General features: G+C 42.0%; 1 protein-coding gene across 4 annotated transcripts in view; it reads left to right on the top strand.

The window, feature by feature from the left end:
* The window catches only part of TMEM241 (transmembrane protein 241), a 134,013-nt gene that overhangs the window by 5,078 nt on the left and 104,908 nt on the right, over positions 1 to 24,027 (top strand). For all 4 annotated transcript variants that reach the window (XR_008422240.1, XR_008422241.1, XM_019465553.2 and 1 more), the window contains exons 2-4: positions 222 to 268; positions 3,255 to 3,332; positions 19,032 to 19,113. Coding sequence is in view for 2 of the 4 variants with exons in the window: in XM_019465553.2 (XP_019321098.1) it covers positions 222 to 268; positions 3,255 to 3,332; positions 19,032 to 19,113 (207 nt within the window). In the remaining 2 variants the exon portion in view is untranslated. The remainder of the gene's footprint in view (positions 1 to 221; positions 269 to 3,254; positions 3,333 to 19,031; positions 19,114 to 24,027) is intronic.

The raw sequence follows: 24,027 nt of genomic DNA, 5'->3' as shown, positions 1-24,027 counted from the left end.
TAGGCTTCTGGCGACCCTGGGGAAAAAAGACTCGCTCTTTTTAGTATGACTTGGAAGGTCTTTTTTTTTTTTTTTCCCATGTATGATTTTGGGGGGAAGGGTAAATGCCTTTTTGAAACTAGAGTATACTTATATTTCTTCAATAGGGATTTCTTTGATTATACAGTCTAGCAATTCTCCATAATTTGAAAATGTCCATTAATCTGCTCTTTGTTTTTCAGTATGTCCTATCTGTCTTGAAATTTACCTACCCTACATTATTCCAAGGGTGAGTATCTTTTATGCTCTTTGTACACATATGTGGGGCATGTCCAACCAGCATCATTAAATGTTGCTTAAAATATTTTTAATGACTACATAGATTTTTTTCTTTTTTATCAAATAGACATACTGTAATTTATTTAGCCCTTCTATTAGTGGGCATTAAATTGTGTCCCATTTTGGGGGTATAAAAATAGTGTTGTCAGACATATTTTTGTATCCAAGTTTGTCAAATTTCTAGCTATTTCTCTGGAATAGATTCCTATATAAGAAATTTGGGTTAAAGAATATGAACTTCTGGGTTTTTAAATTTTTTTTAATGTTTATTTATATTTGGGACAGAGACAGAGCATGAACAGGGGAGGGTCGGAGAGAGAGACACACACAGAATCTGAAGCAGGCTCCAGGCTCTGAGCTGTCAGCACAGAGCCTGACACGGGGCTCGAACTCACGGACCGTGAGATCATGACCTGAGCCAAAGTTGGACGCTTAACTGACTGAGCCACCGTGGTGCCCTCCCCCTGCCCTGCCCTGCCCCGGGCCACTGTCTCTCAAATGACTATTGACATTTTGAGCTTGGTAATCCTTTGTTATGGGGGCTGGTCCTGCACACTGTAGGATGTTTGGCAGAGTCCCTGGCTACAACTCACCAGATGCCAGTTAGCAACCCTCCCCTCCCCCACCCCCTGTTGTGACAACCAAAAATGTCTCTAGATATTGCCAAATGTCCCCTAGGGGGAAGAATCATACGGGTTGAATGCCACTGCTCTAGGTCACACTTGGAGGGCATGACCCATATGTGTCTGTTCTGCTTGGCTGGGTTAGTGAAGGTTTCACAAAGGAGGCATAAAAACTGAATCTAATAGGATGAGCAGGTGTTCACCAACACACAAAGAGGTAGGAGAACATGATGTGTCAAGAGGGCAGCACATGGAGACTCCTAGAAGTAGAAAGTGACCTGACACATTCCCGAGGCTGTCAGCTGTTCAGTATGGCTGGAATGTAGCTGCCCATGGCAGATGCACCGGAGCTGATCCTGGAGAGGGGTGGGTGCCTGTCCAGGAAGGCTTGTGTGTCACTCGCAAGTGACTTTATCCCCGTAGGCCAGCAGTTCTCAACTGTTGTGTCGCAACACATGGGTGTGTTGTAATCACTTCCATGGTGAGGTGTCTCAAGTCATAACTAAAAATGAGGTTTTGAAATCTATGAATTATTCACCTAAAGTAAAGCAATTAGAGTGAAACAGGGTGAAGTTATTGCCTGTAGTACCCTCTCACTCATTTTGAAGTTTGCTGTGCCTTGTACAGTGGGAAGGGCAGGGGTGTTTAATTAATTAACTAATTAGTTAGCTAATTTAAATTTTTTTAAAAGTTTATTTGTTTTCAGAGAGAGAGAGAGAGAGCAAAAGTTGGGGAGGGGCAGAGAGAGAGGGGGGGGAGAGAATCCCAAGCAGCCTCCACACAGTCAGCACAGAGCCTGATGCAGGGCTTGAACCCACAAACTGTGAGAGTTGGATGTTTAACCAACTGAGCCACCCAGGTGCCCCAGGGGTGCTTATTTTATAACCTGTGCTCCCCTTGTACTTTGCATGCAGAGGAAGAATGTCTCACTTGATCCCAAGTGTCTTATGGCAGAAAAGAGACTGGGAACTGCATCTGGCCACCTGGGAAGAATCAATCAACTGGTTTTGTTTTGTATTTTGTGTTTTGGGTTTTTTTGTGTGTTTTTTGAGAGAAAGGGGGGGCACAAGTGAGCGAGTAGCAGCAGAGAGAGAGAATCCCAGAAGGGGCAGAGGGGGAGAGAGAGAGAGAGAGAGAGAGAGAGAGAGAGAGAGAGAGATTGAGAGAGAGAGAGAAAGGCGGTGCTCATCCAAAGCGCGATTCATGTTTTTACCCCAATGGGCTGGTGCTCACCCAAAGCAGGGCTTGTGTTCACCCAAAGCAGGGCTCCAGCTCACCTGACGTGGGACTCAAACTCGTGAACCATGAGATCGTGACCTGAGCTGAAGTCAGATGCTTAATGACTGAGCCACCCAGACACCCTTGTTTTGTTTTGTTTTTAAAGAAATGATGCCTTTTTATTTTAAATGTTTATTTTTGAGAGAGAAAGTGGGGGAGGGGCAGAGAGAAGGGGACAGAGGATCTGAAGTGGGCTCTGTGCTGACAGCAGAGAGCCCCATGCAGGGATCGAACTCACAAACTGTGAGATCATGACCTGAGCCAAAGTCAGGCTCTTAAATGGCTGAGCCATCCAGGCACCCCAAATCAAACATTTTTAAAACAAGCAAGTGGCAAAATGAAGTTTGCCTTCTAGAACAAGCGCTTTGGCTGCAGGTAGAGAATGAAAGTTGTGAGGCCATCCTGGCGATAGGGACACCAGTTTGGGGACTGATACTGGAGTTGAGGAGTGCCATGATGGGAGCCTGCATTAGGCAGAGGCAGAAGAGGTGGGGAAGAGAAGACTTGGTACTCTAGAACTGTTATGGGGATGCGTTCAATAGGATTTTGCGAGCAGATGAGAGAGGTGACTGAAGAGAGAAGAGCTAGGATGACATCTAGGCTCTGATTTGGCTGATTAGGGGCAGAGGACGAAAATCAGAATGAGGAAGGGAAATTCAAGGTAACGTTTTAGGCAAGTTATCATTGGGAGCTTGTGGGGTGTCAGGGTGGTGGTATCCAGGTGGGCATAGGGATTTGGAAATATCAGTTCAAGGATGATGGGAGAAGTGGGGACTGTGGGGGAGGTTGTTCAGGAAAAGTCTAGAATAAGAAGAGAAGAATATCAGTGTCAGCACTGAATGGTACAGCTGGATTCGAGAATAATACAGGTTGAGAAGGAGGGGCCTGGGATGCTAGTTAGGAGAGAATGGGAGAAAAGAATTGTAGGAAGGCTTGGATGTATATATTTGTGTCAGCCAGGAGCTCTGCCAGGTCTGGATGGCATATGAGACTATGGCACTCTCTTAAATTCACATTGGCCTTTGTCTTTTTCAGGTGGCAGACGTTAATTGGTGGACTTTTGCTTCATGTGTCATGGAAACTGGGCTGGGCTGAGATCAACAGCAGTTCAAGGTAGAACAACATCTTCTTGCTGGATTCATGATTCATGCCCTGCATTCTCTTCACATTATTTAATCTTTTCTGGTGTTACACTGGGAAACGCAGATGTTTATTTGAGTTGCTTGATCTCTTAGTTCCCTTTGAACCTTGGGATTTTAATGCTTTTATAATCACATAGAACTGAAGGAGTGTGTTTTCCTGCTTAGTGATGTTACTAATATAATATTAAAATTAATTGAGATACATAACTTATAATACTGTATTAATTGGGCTTTGTTTTAGATCATAGGAGCACAACGAATGAGTTTTTATTTATTTTTAATTAAAAAAATGTTTTTTTAAACATTTATACATTTTTGAAAGACAGAGATACAGAGCGTAAGTAGGAGAGGGGCAGAGAGAGAGGGAGGCACAGAATCCGAAGCAGGCTCTAGGCTTTGAGCTGTCAGCACAGAGCCTGATGTGGGGCTTGAACTCACAAACCATGAGATCATGACCTGAGCCAAAGTCGGACGTTTAACCAACTAAGCCACCCAGGAGCTCGGATGAATGAGTTTTTTTTGTGTGTTTTTTTTATAAGTTAAAATTTTTAATTATATTATATTAATTATAAATTAATATATTTTATTATATTATATTAAACATAACATATTATATTAAATTATTTATTAAAAATAATTTTTAAATTATTTTCATTATAATTTTTTATTATAAATTTTTAATTTATTTTTGGTAGAATACTAGCAGGAGAGGAGAAGAGAGCCCCTATAATTTTTTTTATGTTTTTTAAATTTATTTTTGAGAGAGAGTGACAGAGTATGAGCAGGTAAGGGGCAGAGAGAGAGAGGGAGACGCAGAATCTAAAACAGACTCCAGGCTCTGAACTGTCAGCACTGAGCCCAACGTGGACTTGAACTCACAGACCATGAGATCACAACCTGAGCCAAAGTCAGATGCCCAACTGACTGAGCCACCCAGGCACTCCCCAATGAATGAGTTTTTAAATGAACTTAAAATTTTTGGAAATTTTTGATTTTGAAATTACTTACTACTTTACAGAAGAGTTTGAAATAACACAAAGAATTTCCATACCCTTTACTCATATTCCTCATTCTTTTATCTTGCTTCTCCTATAATTTTCTCTTGCGATTTATGTATATGTATACATATATATATGTGTATATATATATATATATATAATTTTTTCTGAACTATATGAGAGTAAGTTGCAGATTTGAGAGTAAAATTCCCCTTCTAAATTCATAAGTGTGTATTTTCTAAGAGGAAGGACATTTTCTTACTTCACTATAGTATAGTAATCAAAATGAGGAAATTAATATTGATGCAATACTGTTATCTCATCTACAGACCAAAGTCATATTTTTCCAATTTTCTCAATAATATCCTTATAATGTAACTCCCACCCTGCCCCCCGCCCCCCGCACCGCCCTGCCAAATTCTGATCCAGGGTTCAGTTCAGATCACACATTGTATTATATATTAGTTTTTATGAATCTCTTAAGGCAACTTGTCAAATACATTTAAAAGAAATCTCAAAAACCATGACATTTTTCAGACAAAATTACAACCTGAATTGGCTAGCCACTCCTGCCTCACCTAGGTAAATTCTTATAATTCTTCCAGAACATCATGCCTCACCTGAAATGATACACAAAATGAAGAGAAATGAAGTCAAAGTTTATATGGACAAGGCAGACAGCTCTACTGAATGATCAGGCCAGGTCACTCACCTGTATAATATCCTTACCTTCACAAAATGAAGATACTTTTGAAGAAACTTTTATATGTGATATTAAGCAGAGGTCTTACTTTATACTCCATTGTTATGGTGGATGGTTCAGGGAGAACTGGGTCTTCATTTAAATGAATAAGTGCCTTGCACCCCAATGTTTATAGCAGCACTATCGACAATGGCCAAAGTATGGAAAGAGCCCACATGTCCATTGACAGATGAATAAAGAAGATGTGCTTTATATATCTATATCCGTATATACACACACACACACACACACACACACATACATATACACACAATGGAATATTAGCGATCAAAAAGAATGAAATCTTGCCATTTACAACAATGTGGATGGAACAAGAGTGTATTATGCTAAGCGAAATAACTCAGAGAAAGACAAATACCATATGATTTCACTCATATGTGGAATTTAAGATACAAAACAGATGAACATAAGGGAAGGGAAGTGAAAATAAGATAAAAACAGAGAGGGAGACAAACCATAAGGGACTCTTAACTAAATACAGAGAACAAACTGAGGGTTGCTAGCAGGGTGTTGGATGGGGGGATGGGCTAAATGGGCAAGGGGCATTAAGGAGGGCACTTGTTGGGATGAGCACTGGGTGTTATATGTAAGTGATGAATCACTAAATTCTATTCCTGAAATCGTTATTACACTACATGTTAACTAACTTGGATTTAAATTAAAAAAATAAATTAATTTGAAAAATAAAAATAAATATGTGCCCTGAATTCACAAGGCCTGTGATAGTTCTAATATTCAGTTAAATAATGAAGCATGTTGATTCCATATGGTTTCATTTATTCCTCCACAGAGGCAAGAGATTGGTCTAGAATGCAGGTACTAATGGTCAGATTGTGGACTGGGGTCCACCAGTGCTCATCAACATGGGTCCTCTACTCTGTTTACAATGCCCCTGACTACAATTATCTTGTAATTTCTGATGTGAATTATTTACTTCATAATAGTCGTTTAAACATTACTTTGGCCCTGTTTCCTTAAGAGCTAAGCCATTGGTTCCCACTTAAAAACATTTTTCCTGTGAGAAAATATACATAATATAAATTTTACCATTTTTAGACCATTTTTAAGTGTACAGTTCAGTGGCATTAAGTGCATTCACAATGTTGTGCAACCATTACCAGAACTTTTCCATCATCCCAAACAGAACAAACAGTAACTCCCCATTCTGCCTTCCCTCCATCCAGTCCCTGATAACCACTGTTCTATTTTCCATCTCTGTGAATTTACCTATTCTGGATACCTCATTTCAGTGGAATCATACAGTATTTGTCCTTTTGTGACTTAACATAATGTCCTCAGAATTGTTGCATGTGTCAGAATCTTCTTCTTTAAGAAGCTGAATAATATTCCATTGTATGTATACCACAGTTTGTTTATCCATTCATCTCTTGATGGAATTCTTCATACTTCTGCCTTTTGGGGGAAGGGAAGGAGGAATGACTGGTAGAGCTGAGTAAAGTCAAAGACACTCAAGGTTCATTCCCTGAAAGGAATGATCCTCCAACAGTAGAAATTTGAGACCCACTAGACACTGTTGTCCTTTGAGCTTGTGTGATGCTAGGTTCTACCCATTGCAGATCTGTGGGCATGTCCCCTTTCCGTCCCCCTGCTAAATTCTCAGAGACCTTTTCACTTCTATTGCCTGTACTTCCTCAGGTGGCTTCACATCCTTACACACGATGTTAGCTCGGTTAACGCCTTATCAAAGATCCTAGTGTCTTAGTGAATCTTATAATTAATAACTGCTGCAACAGCACAGCATTTCCATTTTCCACAGATCCTCAGCAAAGGGGAGTTACCAGATGTCTAGCAGCAAGGACCCAGCACCCATGTTCCTTCATGTATGCCTGGGCTGGGTGTGTGTTTGCCATGGTTGCTGTTTCCTACTAGGCTTGGCTTTCCGATTATGTTACTAGAGAACCAAAGCTTGGCTTTGCTGTGTGACTGTGCACTTGTGTGGAGGTGGCAGAGGTTGGACTCTACTAAAAATGGAAACAGCAGCAGGTGGACAGGGTGGAGTCCTCTGGATCATCGTAGAGTGAAGATTGTACCAGTGGGGCTGGAGGGTGGTTTCCAAATCGGTATTTAATAACATATACCATGAGAGCTCATTTAGACCCCTTATAGCCTGGGGTGCAGCAGAATCCAAGATTACCTCTTAAAACAAGTTCCAGAACCTGGCACCACATTTCCTACTTTGTAGAGAGGCCATTCTGCTGTGTTGGTTAGTCTCTGGCCATGTCATGACTCCACTAAGTGACCCGATAGAATCCATCTCCAAGATTTTTACTCAGCAACCAGCAATCACCAAGTGTTGGATGATGCTTTAGAGGCCTTCTGTCCTGGGAAAGATCACACTGGCTTTCAGTCGCAAGCTTGTCCTTATATCGGCAGCTCTACTGCCATTGCCAACCTGCTGCAGAATGTTCAAGTGATTTTTCTAGCAGATGTGGGAGCCCTGGCTGTAGGCTGTGTTTCCAGAATGTGATCTAGAACACCGTGACAAGACATTTGACAGTGAGACCATGGCACTCTTTACTGGATTCTTGAACCATTGCTTACGGAATCAGGTGTGATTTCATTGGAGACATTACATGCCATCCTCCGGTCCCTTTATGACCAGACTACATGTTTAAATAAAAACATTTCGAAAGTAAATTTTAATGTACTTACTACTTTTTGTTCACTCTACCTAAGACAGCAAATTTTTAACTCTCAAGTTTTCAAGGATGAGAAGTTCTAAGTTAATAACACTATACCACAATGCCTTTGTGACCAGAGATTTCTAACAGATGAAGGAGAAAGCTCCACTCTTTAATTTTCCATTGGGGATCTTTGCTGGAGAACTATAAAACATTTCTTTGATAGGGGAGCCTGGGTGCCTCGGTTGAGCATCTGACTCTTGATTTTGGCTCAGCTCATGATCCCAGTGTCATGGGATGAACCACACATCAGGCTCCACGCTGCCCCTCTCCCTCACTCTTACTCTCTTTTGCAAATGAAAAAAAAATTTTCTGGGGCATCTGGGTGGCTTGGTTGGTTAAGCATCCAACTCTTGGTTTCAGCTCAGCTCATGATCTCACAGTTTGTGGGTTTGAGCCCTGCATCTGGCTCTGCACTACTGATGTAGAACCTGCTTTGAATTCTCCCGCTCTCTCTCTCTCTCTCTCTCTCTCTCTCTCTCTCCCTCTGCCACTCCCCCACTCCCACACTCGTTCTCTCTCATAATAAATAAAGAATACTTTCAAAAAATTTTCTTTGATAAAACCTCCAAGTTAACTCAGTCCTGTCCCTAAAGAAATGAACAGTGAGCCAATCAATTAGGATGCTTCTTTTTATGATTAATTATTTGTTTTTAAGTGAGATAGCTTGTCTTCATCAAAGCTACTGGTGGTTGGAATTTCTCAAATATGTTTTTTAATGTGTTGTATTTCATTTTGAGTGACCTGTAATTTTACGAACAGTTACCTTTGCTCACAGAGGAGAGTTAACATAAAATCCATGTGTTTTTGATCTTTTTTCCTATTGTGTTTTTTCACCAGAGGAATGCTTTATGTATATTATGTAGAAATTACTTTGGGGGGAGGATAAAACCAGCTTTCAAAGCATTCTCAGGAAACACGGAGAACCACTGCAGGGACGTAATATGAATAAAATCTGATTGGTTTTGGTGTGGTGATTATGGTTATTCCCCAGAGAAGAGTCCATGAGGCCAGGGATGGTAGAGGACAGGAATTTTTTTTTCAGCTTTATTGAGGTATAGTTGTCAACTAAAATTGTAAGATGTTTAAAGTATACATTGTGGTAATTTGATATATGTACATATTGTGAAAGATTCCCTCCATCCAATTAATGAACACACCCATCACCTCACTTTATTTATTTATTTGGGTGAGAACATTTAAATTCTACTCTTCTAGGAAATGTCAATGACACAACAACACAGTGTTATCAACTGTAGTCACCATTTTATACATTAGATTCTAAGACTTTATTCATCTTATAACTGAAAGTTCGTACCCTTTTCCCAATCTCCTCTATTAACCTGCCCCCAGCCCCTGGCAACCACCTTTCTGTTCTGTTTCTGTGAGTTTGACTTTTTGTTTGTTTGTTTTCTTAGTTTTTCTTTTTTTTTTTTTTTTAAGACTCCACATATAATTCCAAATACCATGCAGTATTTTTCTTTCTTGGGACAGAATTTTTGGACCTTCGAAGTTTATAGTGGCTGCTGGTCATGCCTATACCACCCTGCAGGGCATAGGAATCTGCTGAACTCACACTTCAGTGTAGACCGCACCTCATGTCACTGTTGCTTTGTATCCATACAGTGTCTTGCAACAACTCAGCTCTGCCTTTGTGGCATGAAAGCCACCATAGACTACATACACAGATGGGTGTGGCTGTGTGCCAATAAAATGGTATTTCAGCAATAGGCAACAGGTGGGATATGGCCCATGGGTCATAGTTTGCTGACTCTTGTTCTAAGTTAGGCTCTGTGAGAAACAGTATAATCACAGGGATTTTGGGTTCAAGTGATATTAGGGCTGAACTTTGTTAAGGGAGTTGATCCTCTGTGAGTCAGAGGAAGAGTAAAGAATGAAGGAGGAAAGGTCTAAGAATATTAGGAAAGAGGGACAGTAGTGAGTAGGATTCTTGAAGTACCATGTTCACCAGGATTGGACCCCCCAAAATGAAATCTAGGTATCTGCCCTAAGTAGGGAGTAGGGAGTTAATATATGTAAAAGTCCTTGTAAACTGTAAAGCAAATATTGACTTTATAATTGTAAGATATTACTGTTTTTGGCAATGCCAATAGGCAATATGAATCCTAGTATCTTGGTGGCTTGGTACTGTTTTTTAAGTTTATTTATTTATTTTGAGAGAGAGAGCGCATGCAGAGAGAGGGGGAGAAAGGGAATCTTAAACAGGGTCCGCATTGTCAGCGCAGAGCCTGACTCGGGCTCGAACCCACCAACTGTGGGATCATGACCTGAGTTGAAATCAAGATGCTCAACTGACTGAACCACCTAGACTTGGTATTTTTATGTTTGGAAACTATTTTTAGCTCCACTAGGTGTCAGCATAACGCAGAGAATTTTCAAGAACTCAGCTCAAAGGGCCCTCATGAACAGATAAACTTCTGAGTGTTTTGAGGGAGCAGATGTTCCTTCCATAATGCATGCTCTATTTGAAAAACAAGTGATTTAATTTAATTAGCCTTCATTTCGATAACAACAGTTTTATAATTCACGGCAACAGACTATTGTTAGCTTCTTGTAAAATGTTTTATCAGGATCCTTAGGGACAGGAGATGTACACAAACAAAAAAACAAACAAGCCCAAGACTCAAACAAGACACAATACTTGTGCTTATAAATCATATAAGAAAAACTATGTATCACCACAATTTTCAAACCAGACCCATGGCAAATAGTACTTTCCCCCAGGAGTTGCTGTGAGATCCATCCCTGCACACATGCACACACACACACACACACACACACACACACACACACACACACGCACACTCACACACTCACTGGCTCAGCAGTTCCCCAGAGGGCCTCATACAACAGAGACCCAGCATTCTGTGAGGACCACCTCAAGATTTAATTCCATCATGCCTCCTTTGTTGGCACATAGGACAATGGACAAATAAGCCAGCATGGGAGGTGCCATCTTACAAATTATAGGTGGAGAAAAGGTGCATTAGTGGTATGTGCCTGGTGTGTCCCTAATGTGTAGGTATTTGGCTGCCAGAGAATTATACAGTCTTAGAGCTGGCAGTAGAAGGTGTCTTAACTCGGGCTGCTATAACAGAAATACCAGAGATTGGACATGCCTGGGTGGCTCAGTCTGTTGGGCATCTGACTCTTGGTTTCAGCTCAGGTGATGATCTCATGGTTTGTGAGATCAAGCCCCATGTCAGGCTCTGCCCTGACAGTGTGGAGCCTGTTTCGGATTCTCTCTCCATCTCTCTCTGCCCCTCCCCTGTTCACATATGCTCTCTCTCTCTCAAAATAAATGAATAAACTTAAAAAGAAAAATACCAGGGGTGCCTGGGTGGCTTAGTTGGTTAAGCCTTCAACTTTGGCTCAGGTCATGATCTCATGGTTTGTGAGTTTGAGCCCTGTGTCAGGCTCTGTGCTAACAGCTCAGAGCCTGGAGCCTGCTTTGGATTCGGTGTCCCCCCCCCCTCCTTCTGCCCCTCCCCTGCTTGCTCTCTCTCTCAAAAATAAATAAACATTAAAAAAATTAAAAAAAAAAAAAAAAAAAAAGACCAGGTGGCTTAACCAATAAACATTGATTTCTCACAGTTCTGGAGGCTGGGAAGTCCAAGATCAGGGTACCAGCATGGTAAGGTTCTGGTGAAGACCTCTTCTTGTCTATCTTTTCATCTCCTTCCATGGTGGAGGGGGAGGGAGAGAGGGAGAGAGAGAGAGAGAGAGAGCACGCGCGCTAATCCTATCATGAGGGCTCCACACTCCTGACCTCATTACCTCCCAAAGTCCCCACCTCCAAATTATCACACCGGGGGCAGGATTTCAACACAGGAGTTTGGGGGGAACACTAGCATGTACCCCATCGCAGAGGGCTGAGTTGGCATAACCCCTCTGGAAGGCAATTTTATAACTAATGCCACACTTTGATGAATGTGTCTTTGAGCTTCTGTTCCACTTCAGGGAGTTTATCCTGATATTGCAAAAACATGAATATGAAAAGGGAATGTACTCAAAGATAACTATTACAGCATTAGGTTAGTAAGAGGATTAACTTCAGTGTCCAGCAATAGCCTATTATTCACTTATTAATAAACTGGTGATGATTTTTTTGACGTGGAAAGACGTTAAGCAGATTATGAGACAAGTGTACAGTAGGATCCCATTTTTGCTGCAGTGTTCATATATGTGCATATAGGCCCTGTTTGGGAGGAGACCTAGCAAGGTATTAACAGTGGTTGTTTTTGGGTAGCGGGATTGCAATTATAGTGTTTTTCTTGATTATCTGTACTTTGAAAATTTTCTAGCATGGAAAAGTACTACTTTTTTTTTTAAGTTTATTCATTTTGAGAGAGACACAAAGAATACACTGGAAGGGCACAGAGAGGAGAGAGAGAGAGAGAGAGAGAGAGAGAGAGAGAGAGAGAGAATCCCAAGCAGGCTCTACACTGCCAGCATGGAGCCTGATGTGGGGCTTGATGTGGGTCTCAAACTCATGAACCCATGAGATCATGATCTGAGCCAAAACCAAGAGCGGGATGCTTAACTGACTGAGCCATCCAGGTGCCCCTAAGTACTACTTTTTAATAACAAAACAAGATAAATTATTATAGGAAACAAAATGACTGCCTCCATGCCAAGTTTCTGAGTTCATGTCTATTGAAGAAAGCATGTTTGTTAATGCAGTTAGTTTTCTGTTGTTACAGTTGTAGGTTACAACATGATTGTTAGAAATGTTTATTGAATTTGAAATTGTTAGAATTACCCATTAGGGCCATTTCAAAGAGGCAAATGGTGGGAAATTTTTTACTTTCATCCCTGTCCTTGAAAACCTAGTAGCTGTAAGCACCAGCAAATCTGTTCAGAGCAAATCCTCTGAAGGGCTTAAGAAAAGTATAGGAAAAAATGTGAATTAGGGTCATGCCTGGAGTTTTCTGGTGTATTTTGATGCTGTTGTTTTTCCCTTGTATCAGTCCAGAAAAAGGAAAGGAATATATATATTTTTAAGTGTTTATTTATTTTTGAGAGAGAGAGAGAGAAAGTGAGAAAGCGTGTGTGTACAGAGAGAGAGGGAGACACAGAATCGAAAGCAGGCTCCAGGTTCCAAGCTGTCAGCATAGAGCCCGACGCTGGGCTCAAACCCACAAACCATGAGATCATGACCTGAGCCAAAGTCGGATGCTCAACTGATTGGGCCACCCAGGTGCCCCAAGGGAAATATTTTTTTTAAGTTACCAAAGTAATACGTGATGACTCCTTCAGCAAATATTGGAGTGCCTAGCATATATACCAGACATTGTTTTCAGCACAGGGGGTGCATCGTGAACAAAACAGACAAAAAATGCGTGCCCTCATAGAGCTTATATTCTAGTTGAGGTAGATGGACAAGAAACAAAGGAAAATGGAAGTACATGATGTGTCAGATGGCAGTAAATACAGAGAAAAATAAAGCCGGGTAGGGGAATAGGTGTGCATGTGTGTGTGCCCGAGTGTGTTCTAGTGGGCGGGAGGGGGGGGGGGTTGTTATTTTATATACTCTAGGTAAGAAGGACTCAGGGATAAGCTGACTTTTGAGCAGAGATCTGAACCTGTGAGAGAGTAGACTCTGCAGGTGTCTGGAGGGGGAAGGTTCCTGGTGGAGGAAGCAAGAGCAGGCCCCAAGGTGCTTGGGATACTTGATGACTAACAAGGAGGCCAGAATGCAGTTTTATTTTCCTTGTAAATGAAAACATCATTGTGGATAACTTTAAATACCTTTAAATCCTGTAAAAAGTATGCATGTATACAGTAATACTGTAAAGAGTAGTGTGTGTGTGTGTGTAACTTTTCATATGTTTATTGGTTATTTGTATTTCTTATGTGTGTGTGAAAGAGAAATATACATACATACACTCACACACACATGCAAATACCTCTTTTTTGTCCACTGAGTATTTTTCTTTTGTGAAGTTGAGGTTTTTTCTTTAAAAAATTTTTTTAAAAACCTTTTTTTAGTGTTTATTTTTGAGAGAGCAAGCATGAGCACAGGAGGGGCAGAGAGAGAGGGGACTGAGGATCCGAAGCAGGCTCTGTGCCGACAGGCTGACAGCAGCGAGCCCAATGCGATGCTCGAACTCGCAAGCTGTGAGATCATGACCTGAGCCCAAGTCAGACACTCAAGCTGACTGAGCCACCCAGGTGCCCCGATTTTTTTTTCTTATTGATTTGTAAACACTCATTATACATCAAGGATATTAAATTCCAGCCCGTTTTATATGTTGCCAGTATTTTTTCCTAAGTTGTTAATCATCTCTTGATTTTCTTTATGGTGTTTTTTGGCCAGTGCATTTTCTGTAGGTGTAGATCAATCTACATGAAATCCCTTATGGCCTCTGTCTTTGGAGTTACGTGTAGAAAAACCGGGAGAACATTTATTGCATGGTGTTGTGCCATGCACTGCTCTGTAATTGTGCGTCTTTCCTGCCCCACCCGTAGTGACCTAGGTGACCCCTAGATACCCCCAGCCCTAGATGACCTGACCTAGAAGAAAGGACACAGTCCGGGAAAATGTGTGAACTTTGTCCATCCCTTGGAGCTATTGGCTAAAGTTAGCTAAGTTTAGTTAGCTGGAACATTCCTTGGGAGTGAAGAGAGCTACTTTTAATTTCCAAAGATTTGGGTAACCATGTGCATGTTATAAGGTTATACTCTTCAGTGCCCAGAACCAGGTGTGATTTCCATCACTTATTGCTGTTATCTCCCTGGAAAATAATCCTCCATTTTAGCAGAGCTAATTAGGATTTTGAAATTACAGTTTCATTTTGTCCTGAAGAAATATTAAAAAAAAAGAGATGGCAAAAGCCCCCCAAAGCACCACCTTTATAGTTCCCATCTTCGCCTTGTCTCCACATAACCTGGAAAAGTACGGAAAACTCAGTTGTCAGGCATTTTATTTGCCCCAGGTAACTGTTGAAAGGTCTGACCTGTCCACGTTAAGATAGCAGATTACCTAACAGTCGTGGAAAACCCCTCAAGCCAGAGATCCCAATTCTGATTCCCGAAGCAGCAAGTATAAACAATTCTTCAAATTATGTAAGTGCATCTGTCGGCGGACTGCACTCCCTGTAGCAGGCTTTCTCTGAGGGAGAGAGTGTGTGCTCTTGTGACTGCCACCGTCTGCCCATTTCTCCTGCTAGTGTGTCAATTTTTTTTTAATGTGTGTTTATTTTGAGAGAGACGGAGATAGCACAAGTTGGAGGAGGGGCAGAGAAAGGGGTAGACAGAGAATCCCAAGCAGGCTCCATGCTGTCAGCACAGAGCCCCATGCAGGGCGTGAACTCACGAGTGAGACCACAATCTGAGCCAAAACCAGAAGTTGGACACTTAACGGACTGAGCCACCCAGGCCCCCTGTTAGTGTATAAATTAAATGAGATCAATGTTGCAAAGAATTTGGGAATAATAGGGGTGCCTGGGTGGCTTAGTCTGTTAAGCGTCTGACTTCAGCTCAGGTCATGATCTCACGGTTTGTGGGTTCGGGCCCTGTGTCGGGCTGTCTGCTGTCAGCACAGAACCTGCTTCAGATTCTGTGTCTCCCTCTCTCTCTACCCCTCCCCCACTCTCTCTCTTTCTCAAAAATAAATAAACATTTAAAAAATTAAAAAAAAAAGAATTTGGGAGTCATAGTTAGTGAAGAACCAACTTGTGACAAAGTCTTACTGAACCTTCAGGGACTTTTATTGCTGTGAGTAATGGACCAAGGAGGGAAATGTGGTGTCCCTTCTACTTCTCTGCATCACCCCCTCACCCCCTGCACCCACTTGAACTTTGAGTTTTATCTCAAGTATCACTTATTGGAGGCAGGTTTCTCTATCCTCACTGACTAGATCAGATGCCCTTATGGTATGGCATAGTCCTTTAGTCTCTTTTATAATATTCATGCATGTGATATTTTACATTGATTTATATGAACAAAACATACATGGCTCCCACCTTTATGAAACTTACAGTTTATTTGACAGGTGGGAGACATGTTAATAATATATGCAGAAGTTCCCTTATCTGACTCTGATAATTGATTGTCAGTGCAGAGCCTGATGCAGGGCTCGAACTCACTGACCATAAGATCATGACCTTGGCCGAAATCAAGAGTCGCGTGCATAACCGACCGAGCCACCCAGGCGCCCCAAGATTTTCTTTGTGTATGGATGGTCGACTGGTGTTCCCTTGAGTCTTTTCTTGCATCAACAACACTTAACACATACCCTAAGATTTTCAGTGGAGTGAGAACTTTGATACTGTGAAACAATATGAATGCAGAGTTCTTTGTAATTTTTAATTATTTTTCTTCCCACCACCCCCCATCCTTTCATACTTGTTTTGCTCATATCTGTTTCGGCAGCACTTTTCCCAGTGATTTGTATTTATCATTCTCGATAGCAGCTATAATTTTTTGTTGGTGTGTGGGGGGGAGGGAGGGAGGCAGCTGTCTCTGATGAGAGCTCATGAGGGCCAAGACAGGGTTAGGCAACCAGCTGCTTTTGCAGGTGTCTAAATTTCTGCCTTTGGTGCATGTTGCTCTGGCTCTGTCCACCTAGAAGGTGGGCCCTGGGTGCGATAATTGTGGATCATAGTTCCATGGTTATATCCAAATGTTCCCACAGCTGCTCTGTAACATTTCCCAGAAGTCTCTGGTCCAACTGGATCTGTTTATTTTTCATAGTTAAAGTCATTTCTTTGTGTTTCGGGTACAGGGTTAAAATACAAGGTGTTCCCTAGCCATGTTTCCTTTCTTTTCTTTCTTTCTTTCTTTCTTTCTTTCTTTCTTTCTTTCTTTCTTTCTTTCTTTCTTTCTTTCTTTTCCCCTAGCCATGTTTTTTTGTTTGTTTGTTTGTTTGTTTCACATCCATGGCCACTGAGATGCCCTGAGGTCTCTTGGAGCATATGACTGGGCAGGAGTCTTCTTTGTTTAAGAAGGAACAAAGCACAAATGCCTAGGGCCTTACTGAGCTCACATCCTGAAGCACCGGGCCTGCTGCTGTGGGTGTGCTGCTGTTTCACGCAGGGCACTCCTTCCCTCTTCACTATGCTCCCTGCTGTGTATGCTCTTGGGCCTCCTTGTGGTGCTCAGCGGGCCATGGGCCTGGATCCTGTCTCCCTTGACCTTTGTGAGCTTAAGGTCTAATGGGGAAGTCGTTTCCTAGAGGAGTAGCAATTGGTTTGATGTCAAGCATGATGTTGTTATCCATCAAGATGGAGAATAGCATCTTCCTTTCTCTATTCACCTATTGGCTGGAAGTGCAGACGTCTTTTATTGCAGTAAGACGAGTAAGAACAGAGAATATTCCTCAGGTCATTAGATGCTTAGTGTGCGACCAGAGCAGAATCATGCTGTGTTTGTTATATGTCAGTGTCTACCACTAGATTATGAGGTCCTTGAGGGCAAAGTGTGAAAGGGTGGCTTAAAGCTGGAGCTTTAGAGTCAGATGACCTGAATTCAAATTTTGGCTTTGCCATAACCAGCTCTTCTGACCACAGGCAAATTAAACTCTTTATTGCCTCAGTTATTTCATGTGCACAATGAGGATAATAATAATAATAATAATAATAATAACAAAGACATTTTCTTCATAAGGTGGTTGTACACATTTTTAAAAGACACAGCATAGAAAACACTTAGCAGACTGCCTCATTTGTAGCAAGTGCTCAGTAAATGTTAATTAGGATGCTGCTGTTAATAATAACTCTAGCACTGTCAGCACTTTGCAAATTGCTAGAAATATTTGCTGAATGAATATATTCAGGAAGTAGGGTTTGGAGGCCTAACTAGAGACTAGAGACATTTTAGCACCAGGTTCCCTGGGAAGGGTACAAAAGCAGGTCTGATCATAGATGCCTGCCCATGCTAATAAGATTCACAAAGAACATTTCTTGAGCAGGCATCATCCCAGGAGAGCAGTTCATTGAGTTAGCTGGGATTATTATGTTAAATTCTGCTGGAATGGTCTCATTTATTTATATCTATTATGAGAATAACTCCGGGAACTTGCGTAAGTGGACCAAATGTGTTTGTGACTGAGGGAACCTCAGTGATGGGTTCTCTATATAAAAACCGGGATTTTGCCTTTCTTGAAGACAGCAAGATTCTAAACTGTATTGAACAAAGCAGTTTCGGGGGCACCTGCGTGGCTCAGTGGTTAAGTGTCTGACTGTTAATTTTGGCTCAGGTCATGATCTTATGGTTTGTGAGTTCGAGCCCACATCAAGCTCTGCACTGGCAGTGGAGAGTCTGCTTGGGATTCTTTCTCTCTCCCTCTCTCTCTGCCTTTCTCCTGCTCTCTCTCTCTCTCTCTCTCTCTCTCTCTCTCAAAATAAACAAACTTAAAAAGAAAAAAAAAGAAAAAAGCAGTTTTTGGTGTGGCCACAATTGAATCAAGAAACGTGCCCTCCAGAAGTCCTTAGAGGTTCCAGGTTGATGGTGGAAGATGTCAGCACATGGCCACCCAGCTTGAGTTCTAGTATTCTTTTTAAAATTCTGTCCTTTGGCACTTGCTTCCTTCTTTTGTGGTTCCATGGAGCCGTTTGATATATTGCCTCGGTAAATAGCCTTTAAAAATTTGTAATAATTTGGCATGGGTTCAACGCCTCTGGCTATTTAAAATCCAAAGAATAATGTTCACTGTCCTTAAAAAAAAATCTTAAAAACCTTAAAAAAATCAGGGGTGCCTCAGTGAGTTGAACATCTGACTCTTGATTTCAGCTCAGGTCATGATCTCATGGTTGGTGGGATCGAGCCTTGTGCTGCCAGTGCAGAATCCCTGCTTGGGATTCTCTGTCTCTATCTGCCTCTCTCCTGCTCAAACACACTCTCTCTCTGAAAATAAATAAATAAAGTAAAAAAAATTTTTTGAAAAAATTCGGATCTGTTCTCTCTCCCAAACTTTAGGAAGCCTTTTTCCATCTCCAGATCGTTTGTGTTCTGTCGTGGGATCAGTAACACTAGGTAGTTGGCAGAGTGACGGGCTATAGCTGGATGACTTTGGCAGCCTCCCTCACTCTCAGTGGACACAGCCCATGTCACACTTCACAGGTCACTCAGAGATGTTAAGACAATCACCGTCGTATTTGGTGCATCTGAAAGGTCATGCCTTCCAGCTCGGTCTTTTGGACAGAAAGTGACAGAAATATTCTGGTCTCTTTCCCTTTTTTCAGATCTGATGTTTCGACGTGGCTTCCTGCTTCGGTGCTGTATGTGGGCATAATCTATGCCGGTTCCAGAGCATTATCCAAACTGGTAAGTTTTAGAGACTTTTTAGGGAGACAGTTCCTCTTTCCTCTACCCCTTTGCTTTTTAACTTATTGTGCCTTGGATCCATAGAGGACAGGACATCAGCTTTCGTGATGGTGCACATAGACTGGAGAACAGCATGGGGCTTTTACCCCCTCTCCCTGAACTGAGGATAACCAGATGATAGGGTAGGGCCATCTTGTTTTATAAGATGAAGAGGCACCAATGGAGACCAGGAAGAGAGAGCTGTGATATTTATGGAGCCTGATACAAACAGGGCCAGCCTGCTCTACCTGAGCACAGGCCATCCTCGGGAGCAGGGAGAGTGGGCTCAGCCTGCTCCTTGCTTCTGAGGAACTGTAACCCTGCCCACTGGTGACGTGGACTGGGCGGTGCTGGGCTTAGGAGTGATGTACGTGCCTGGCACAGTGTTGACACCCAGTATGTAGGGACACTTGTTTTACTAGTGTCACCCACCCCATCCAGATTTGAGCTTCTCAAAGGAGGGAACTGTAAAGAACAAACTTCTTCCAGGTACACTAACTATATGAAAATATAAAAATGTTATTTTTCCATCAAAAGACAATCCACTGATACTTCCATTGACCAGAGACTCAGAACGAGGCTTAAAAATCAGTAATGCCTCTTCCTTTCTTGTACCCTGACTGCTCATACTGTTTCTATCTATCAGAAAATGATTGTACTCTGACTTTGCAAAAAATGCAAAATTTACAGAACGATTTAATCTTTTTATGCGGTTTGTTGTTGTGTTGGTCCCTTAGATCTCAGATATGAAAACAGTAAAACAGACACAAAATCTGCCTACCTGCATGATAATGTTATTGTTAGGATAACCCCAAAGTTGCAAAATAGTGGTTGAGAGTTACTAGCGGTTAAGTTCTAAATTAAACCATCATTTTTCTTGCATGATTCATAAGCTTGAGTCATTTAGATGCTGTGTTCAATGGGGGAGAAACGTCCTGGGTGGGCCCAAGAAATGACCAACTGCACACACATTGGTGCTCAGCCCAGAACCTGAGATCTGGACTGGCTTCCTGCTGCCCCTTCTGTATTCTGTCCGGCTTTTGAGTCTGCTGCCTTGCTTTACACCTTCTGGCCTGCAGAGGGCGCTCTCCCTCCTAGAGCACAATACAGGTATTGATAAAAATGATGTATTCTTTCTTTTTTAAGTTTTTATTTGAATTCCAGTTAGCATACAGTGTAATATTAGTTTCAGGTGAAGAATTTAGTCATTCAACACTTACATACAACATCCGGTGCTCATCACAATACCCTCCTTAATCCCCATCTGCTATTTAAACCCCTTCCCCCCCACCTCCCCTCCTAAACCATCGGTGTGTTCTCTGTAATTAAGAGTCTGTTTCTTGGTTTGCCTCTCATTACCCCCCACCATGTTTATTTTAAGAACAATGTATTTCTTGTAGGAACTGGATAGTGATGGATGCCAGAATTTTGAAGTTTGCATAACTATCATTGGGCTAGCAATAACAATATTTTTGTTTGTGCAGTGCCTTTTCATATGTTTCTAGAGTGATTTTCTCTCTTTTTATGTGATTCCCATATTCACCTGACAGGCGATGGATGGGGCAGATGTTAATCACCTGACAGAGGAAGGAACTCAGGTGTGGCAAGTCTTGGTAACTTGCCTCTAGTCCCAACTAGACAGCTCCTCTAACTCCAGACCTTTTGCCTTTTCAGCTTTGTCTTTTTAGGGCCAACATGTATGGATTTTATAATAGCCCAGGGGAGAGTAGTCCAGGCCTAATTTAGACTCTTCTCATTGTAAACATTAGAAAGCTCATAAACTGTTCTAAGCAAAAGGGAAATTTACTGGATCATATATATCATTGAAAAGTTGTAGATCACGCAAGGCTTTATCCAGAGGTTCCAAATACAGTTTCTGTCTCCCTTTCAGTTTTGCTCTGTCTTTTCTCCATTTCACAGCCAGGCTCTCCCCTCATGGGTGTTGTTGACTCCAGGCCCACATCCTTACAACTTGAAGTCTAATGGAAAGAGACTCATCCTTATAGTTTCTGCATGAGTCCCGGTATCCACTCTGAATACAGCAGTAGGGCCACTGCCCTTCCCAGGTCTGAAAGCCAACTAGGAAGATGGAATTATGCCGATTGGTTGGCCCTGGATCATCATCTCCATTTACTGTGGCTGGAAAGACTCAGAGCACCATTTGGCTGGCCCTGGTCTTACAGTATCCGGATCCCATCGACTGAGACAGGGTGTGGCAGATCCTTGATACTGGGATGCTTCCCCAAAAGAAGGGATAAGGATACTAGGTGGCCTAAAATCCTTCAAAAGCCCATTGTAAAGGTCAGTCCAGTATATTCTCAGGCAGATGAGGAGTTCCATAACCTACTACAATGCTCCTTGAAGTGTGATCCACATGCAGTGCCAATCTGTGAGCTCTTTGTCACCTGTCCATAAGGAGATTGTGCTAGAATGTACATCAACTTTGGCACTAAACACCTTGTTCAGTTGAGTTGACTTTTTTTTTTTTTCATAGTGAGACTTCTTGAGAAAGGAAGCAGTGCACTGATTTACCTTCTGGCCTGAGCTTATTTTCGGGGTGACTGGCACTATGAGTGGCATTGGGCTAGAGCACAGCCTTCTTTAACAGGCAAAAAGAAGCTGCTGCAAAACTCAAACTCTTCGAGCAAAGGAAAACAACCAAAACCCAAATATACCCAATTAGAGTGGGAGGAACACAGAAAAGAGACACTCATTATTGTTTTTCAGTGAAATAACAACCCGGCATCTTTTCTTTGTTTTCTGAGGTTTTTGTTTTTACATAGCTGCTTACAAGTTTATAGAGTGGGTTAAACACAAGGCAGTCATACAGCTTGTGTTAGATAGAAAACAGGCATCAATTTGCTGCCGTCAAGCTGTCAGTTTAATGAATCCACAAGGAATTGGGGTAAGTGCTCAGTTAAAATCCGTGGGTATATTGTTATGCAGAACACTTTCCAGGTAGTTCTGCTCCACAAAGATCTCCCTTATCTGACAAGATTTTGAAGCTCTGTTCTTCTGACGTGCAACTCCTAAGAGGAAGCTGGTTTAACTCATTCTGTAAAGGCATAGCAGGGAAAATTCTTTACTGGTTTTTCCTCCTCACAACCGAATGATATACAAAATTAAGGGAAGGGGATTATTCTTGTGGTTTATCCATTCAGCACATACTCATGGGGGGTCTACTATGGGCTGGTCGCTTAAAAACAAAGAAGATATGGTTCCTGACCTTGAGAAACTTCAAGGGGAGTGGGAAAGACACACAGCTCACCATGGAAAGAGACACTATGAATATTCGGTGTTAGCGTGTGCCGGGCACTTTCCGTTGCCACTCTTCATCACACATGAGGTCAGACTTAATTACTCCCGCTTACAGATGAGGAAACTGAGATCTAAATTATTTGGCCAAGGTCAACAACTCGTAAATGTTAAAGCAGAGGTGTAAACCCAAGCGTGTCCAACCACAACAGGTCATCTCCAAAGCTTACCATCTTTCCTCCCTAAATCACATCAGGGGAGACCCAGGGGAGATCAGCCCATCAGGGCTGAGCTGGGGTAAGTAGAGAGGAACCATGTAGTTGCTGTCCCGTCTACTTGGGCTAATTGGGGCAGTTTCTCCAGCTGTCCTACACTGAATAAGGTCACAGTGATGACGATGATAATGGTTCTGATGGCAGGAGTGTTGGTCTTTGGAGTGTCAGTACAACCTTGACTGGTCATTATTACTCTCATTGTAATTTCCCAGCCGAAGCCTCATCAGCGTGACAGGGTTGCCTCAAAGCCTGTGCTGGTGAGTGTTTAGAACAGATGTGCAAAGTCATACATTAGTGAGCTTGCCAGTGAGAGGCCATCCTGGTGTTGGTGATTTGGCTGCTCAAACCATGTCGTTTTCTTGCCCCGGGGAAGCCAGGGTCAGTAGTTGAAGGACTCTGCAAATCTGAGCTAAGGCAGTTTGACAGGACCACTCTTGGTCTCTCACCCAGCTCTTTGATCTTGGCCCTTCCCTAAATGCTTGTTGGGATGTGTCTTCCATGAGCACAAAATTCACTCCGCACATTGCGATGGAGCTTGGATGGGGTGTTGGTAAGGACACTACGTGGATAACTAGACCCAGATGGAGCAAATTACTCAGTTAAGCAGACTGGAGCCCATGGGTCCCCTTCCCATTTGTTTGGCTCTTATATTACGTAAAGGAACTTGGATCCACAAAGGAAAAGAATGTAAATGTTGATATAAAATGGAGACTCTTCCCCTGATGTTCCCTGTTACTGCCGATTTGAGGCAGCTCTCCTCTTTCATGTTGGTTTCCTACCAGAGCTGATCAGAGTCCATTTGCAAGGATTACTTTTTAAGGCGTGGGCTTGGTGGCAAAATAGTAAACCCCTCCTCTGGATTTTACTTATCTTCTTGCTCCATCTGAAGATGATGTTCTCCATAACCCTTATAAAATGACTTATTAAAACAGGGCTGCAGGGGCGTCTGAGTGGCTCAGTCAGTTAAGTGTCTGACTCTTGATCTCAGCTCTGGTCTTGATCTCAGGGTTGTGAGTTCAAACCCTGTGTTGGGCATGGAGCCCACTTAAAAAAAAACAAATAAAAAACAAAACAAAACAAAAAAACCCGGGGCTCCAGGGGAAAAAGTTTATGACACTGGATTTGGCAATGATTTCTTGGATATGACACCAACAACACAGGCAACAAAAAAATAGACAAATTGGACTTCATCAAAATGAAGAACTTTGGTATATCAAAGGCCACCATCAACAGAATAAAAAGGCAACCCATTGAATGGGAGAAAATACTTGCAAATCATTTATCTGATAAGAGATGTTGAACAGAGTTCAATTTCTAGGCCCAAGACAGAGCTCCTCCTTTTTGG

This window comes from Panthera pardus, unplaced genomic scaffold, assembly GCF_024362965.1.
Source record: "Panthera pardus isolate Hobbes unplaced genomic scaffold, ASM2436296v1 HiC_scaffold_15, whole genome shotgun sequence".
In the NCBI taxonomy this organism is placed as follows: Eukaryota; Metazoa; Chordata; class Mammalia; order Carnivora; family Felidae; genus Panthera; species Panthera pardus.
Note: the sequence above shows the minus strand (reverse complement) of the source record. Positions and strands in the feature narration are given on the sequence as shown.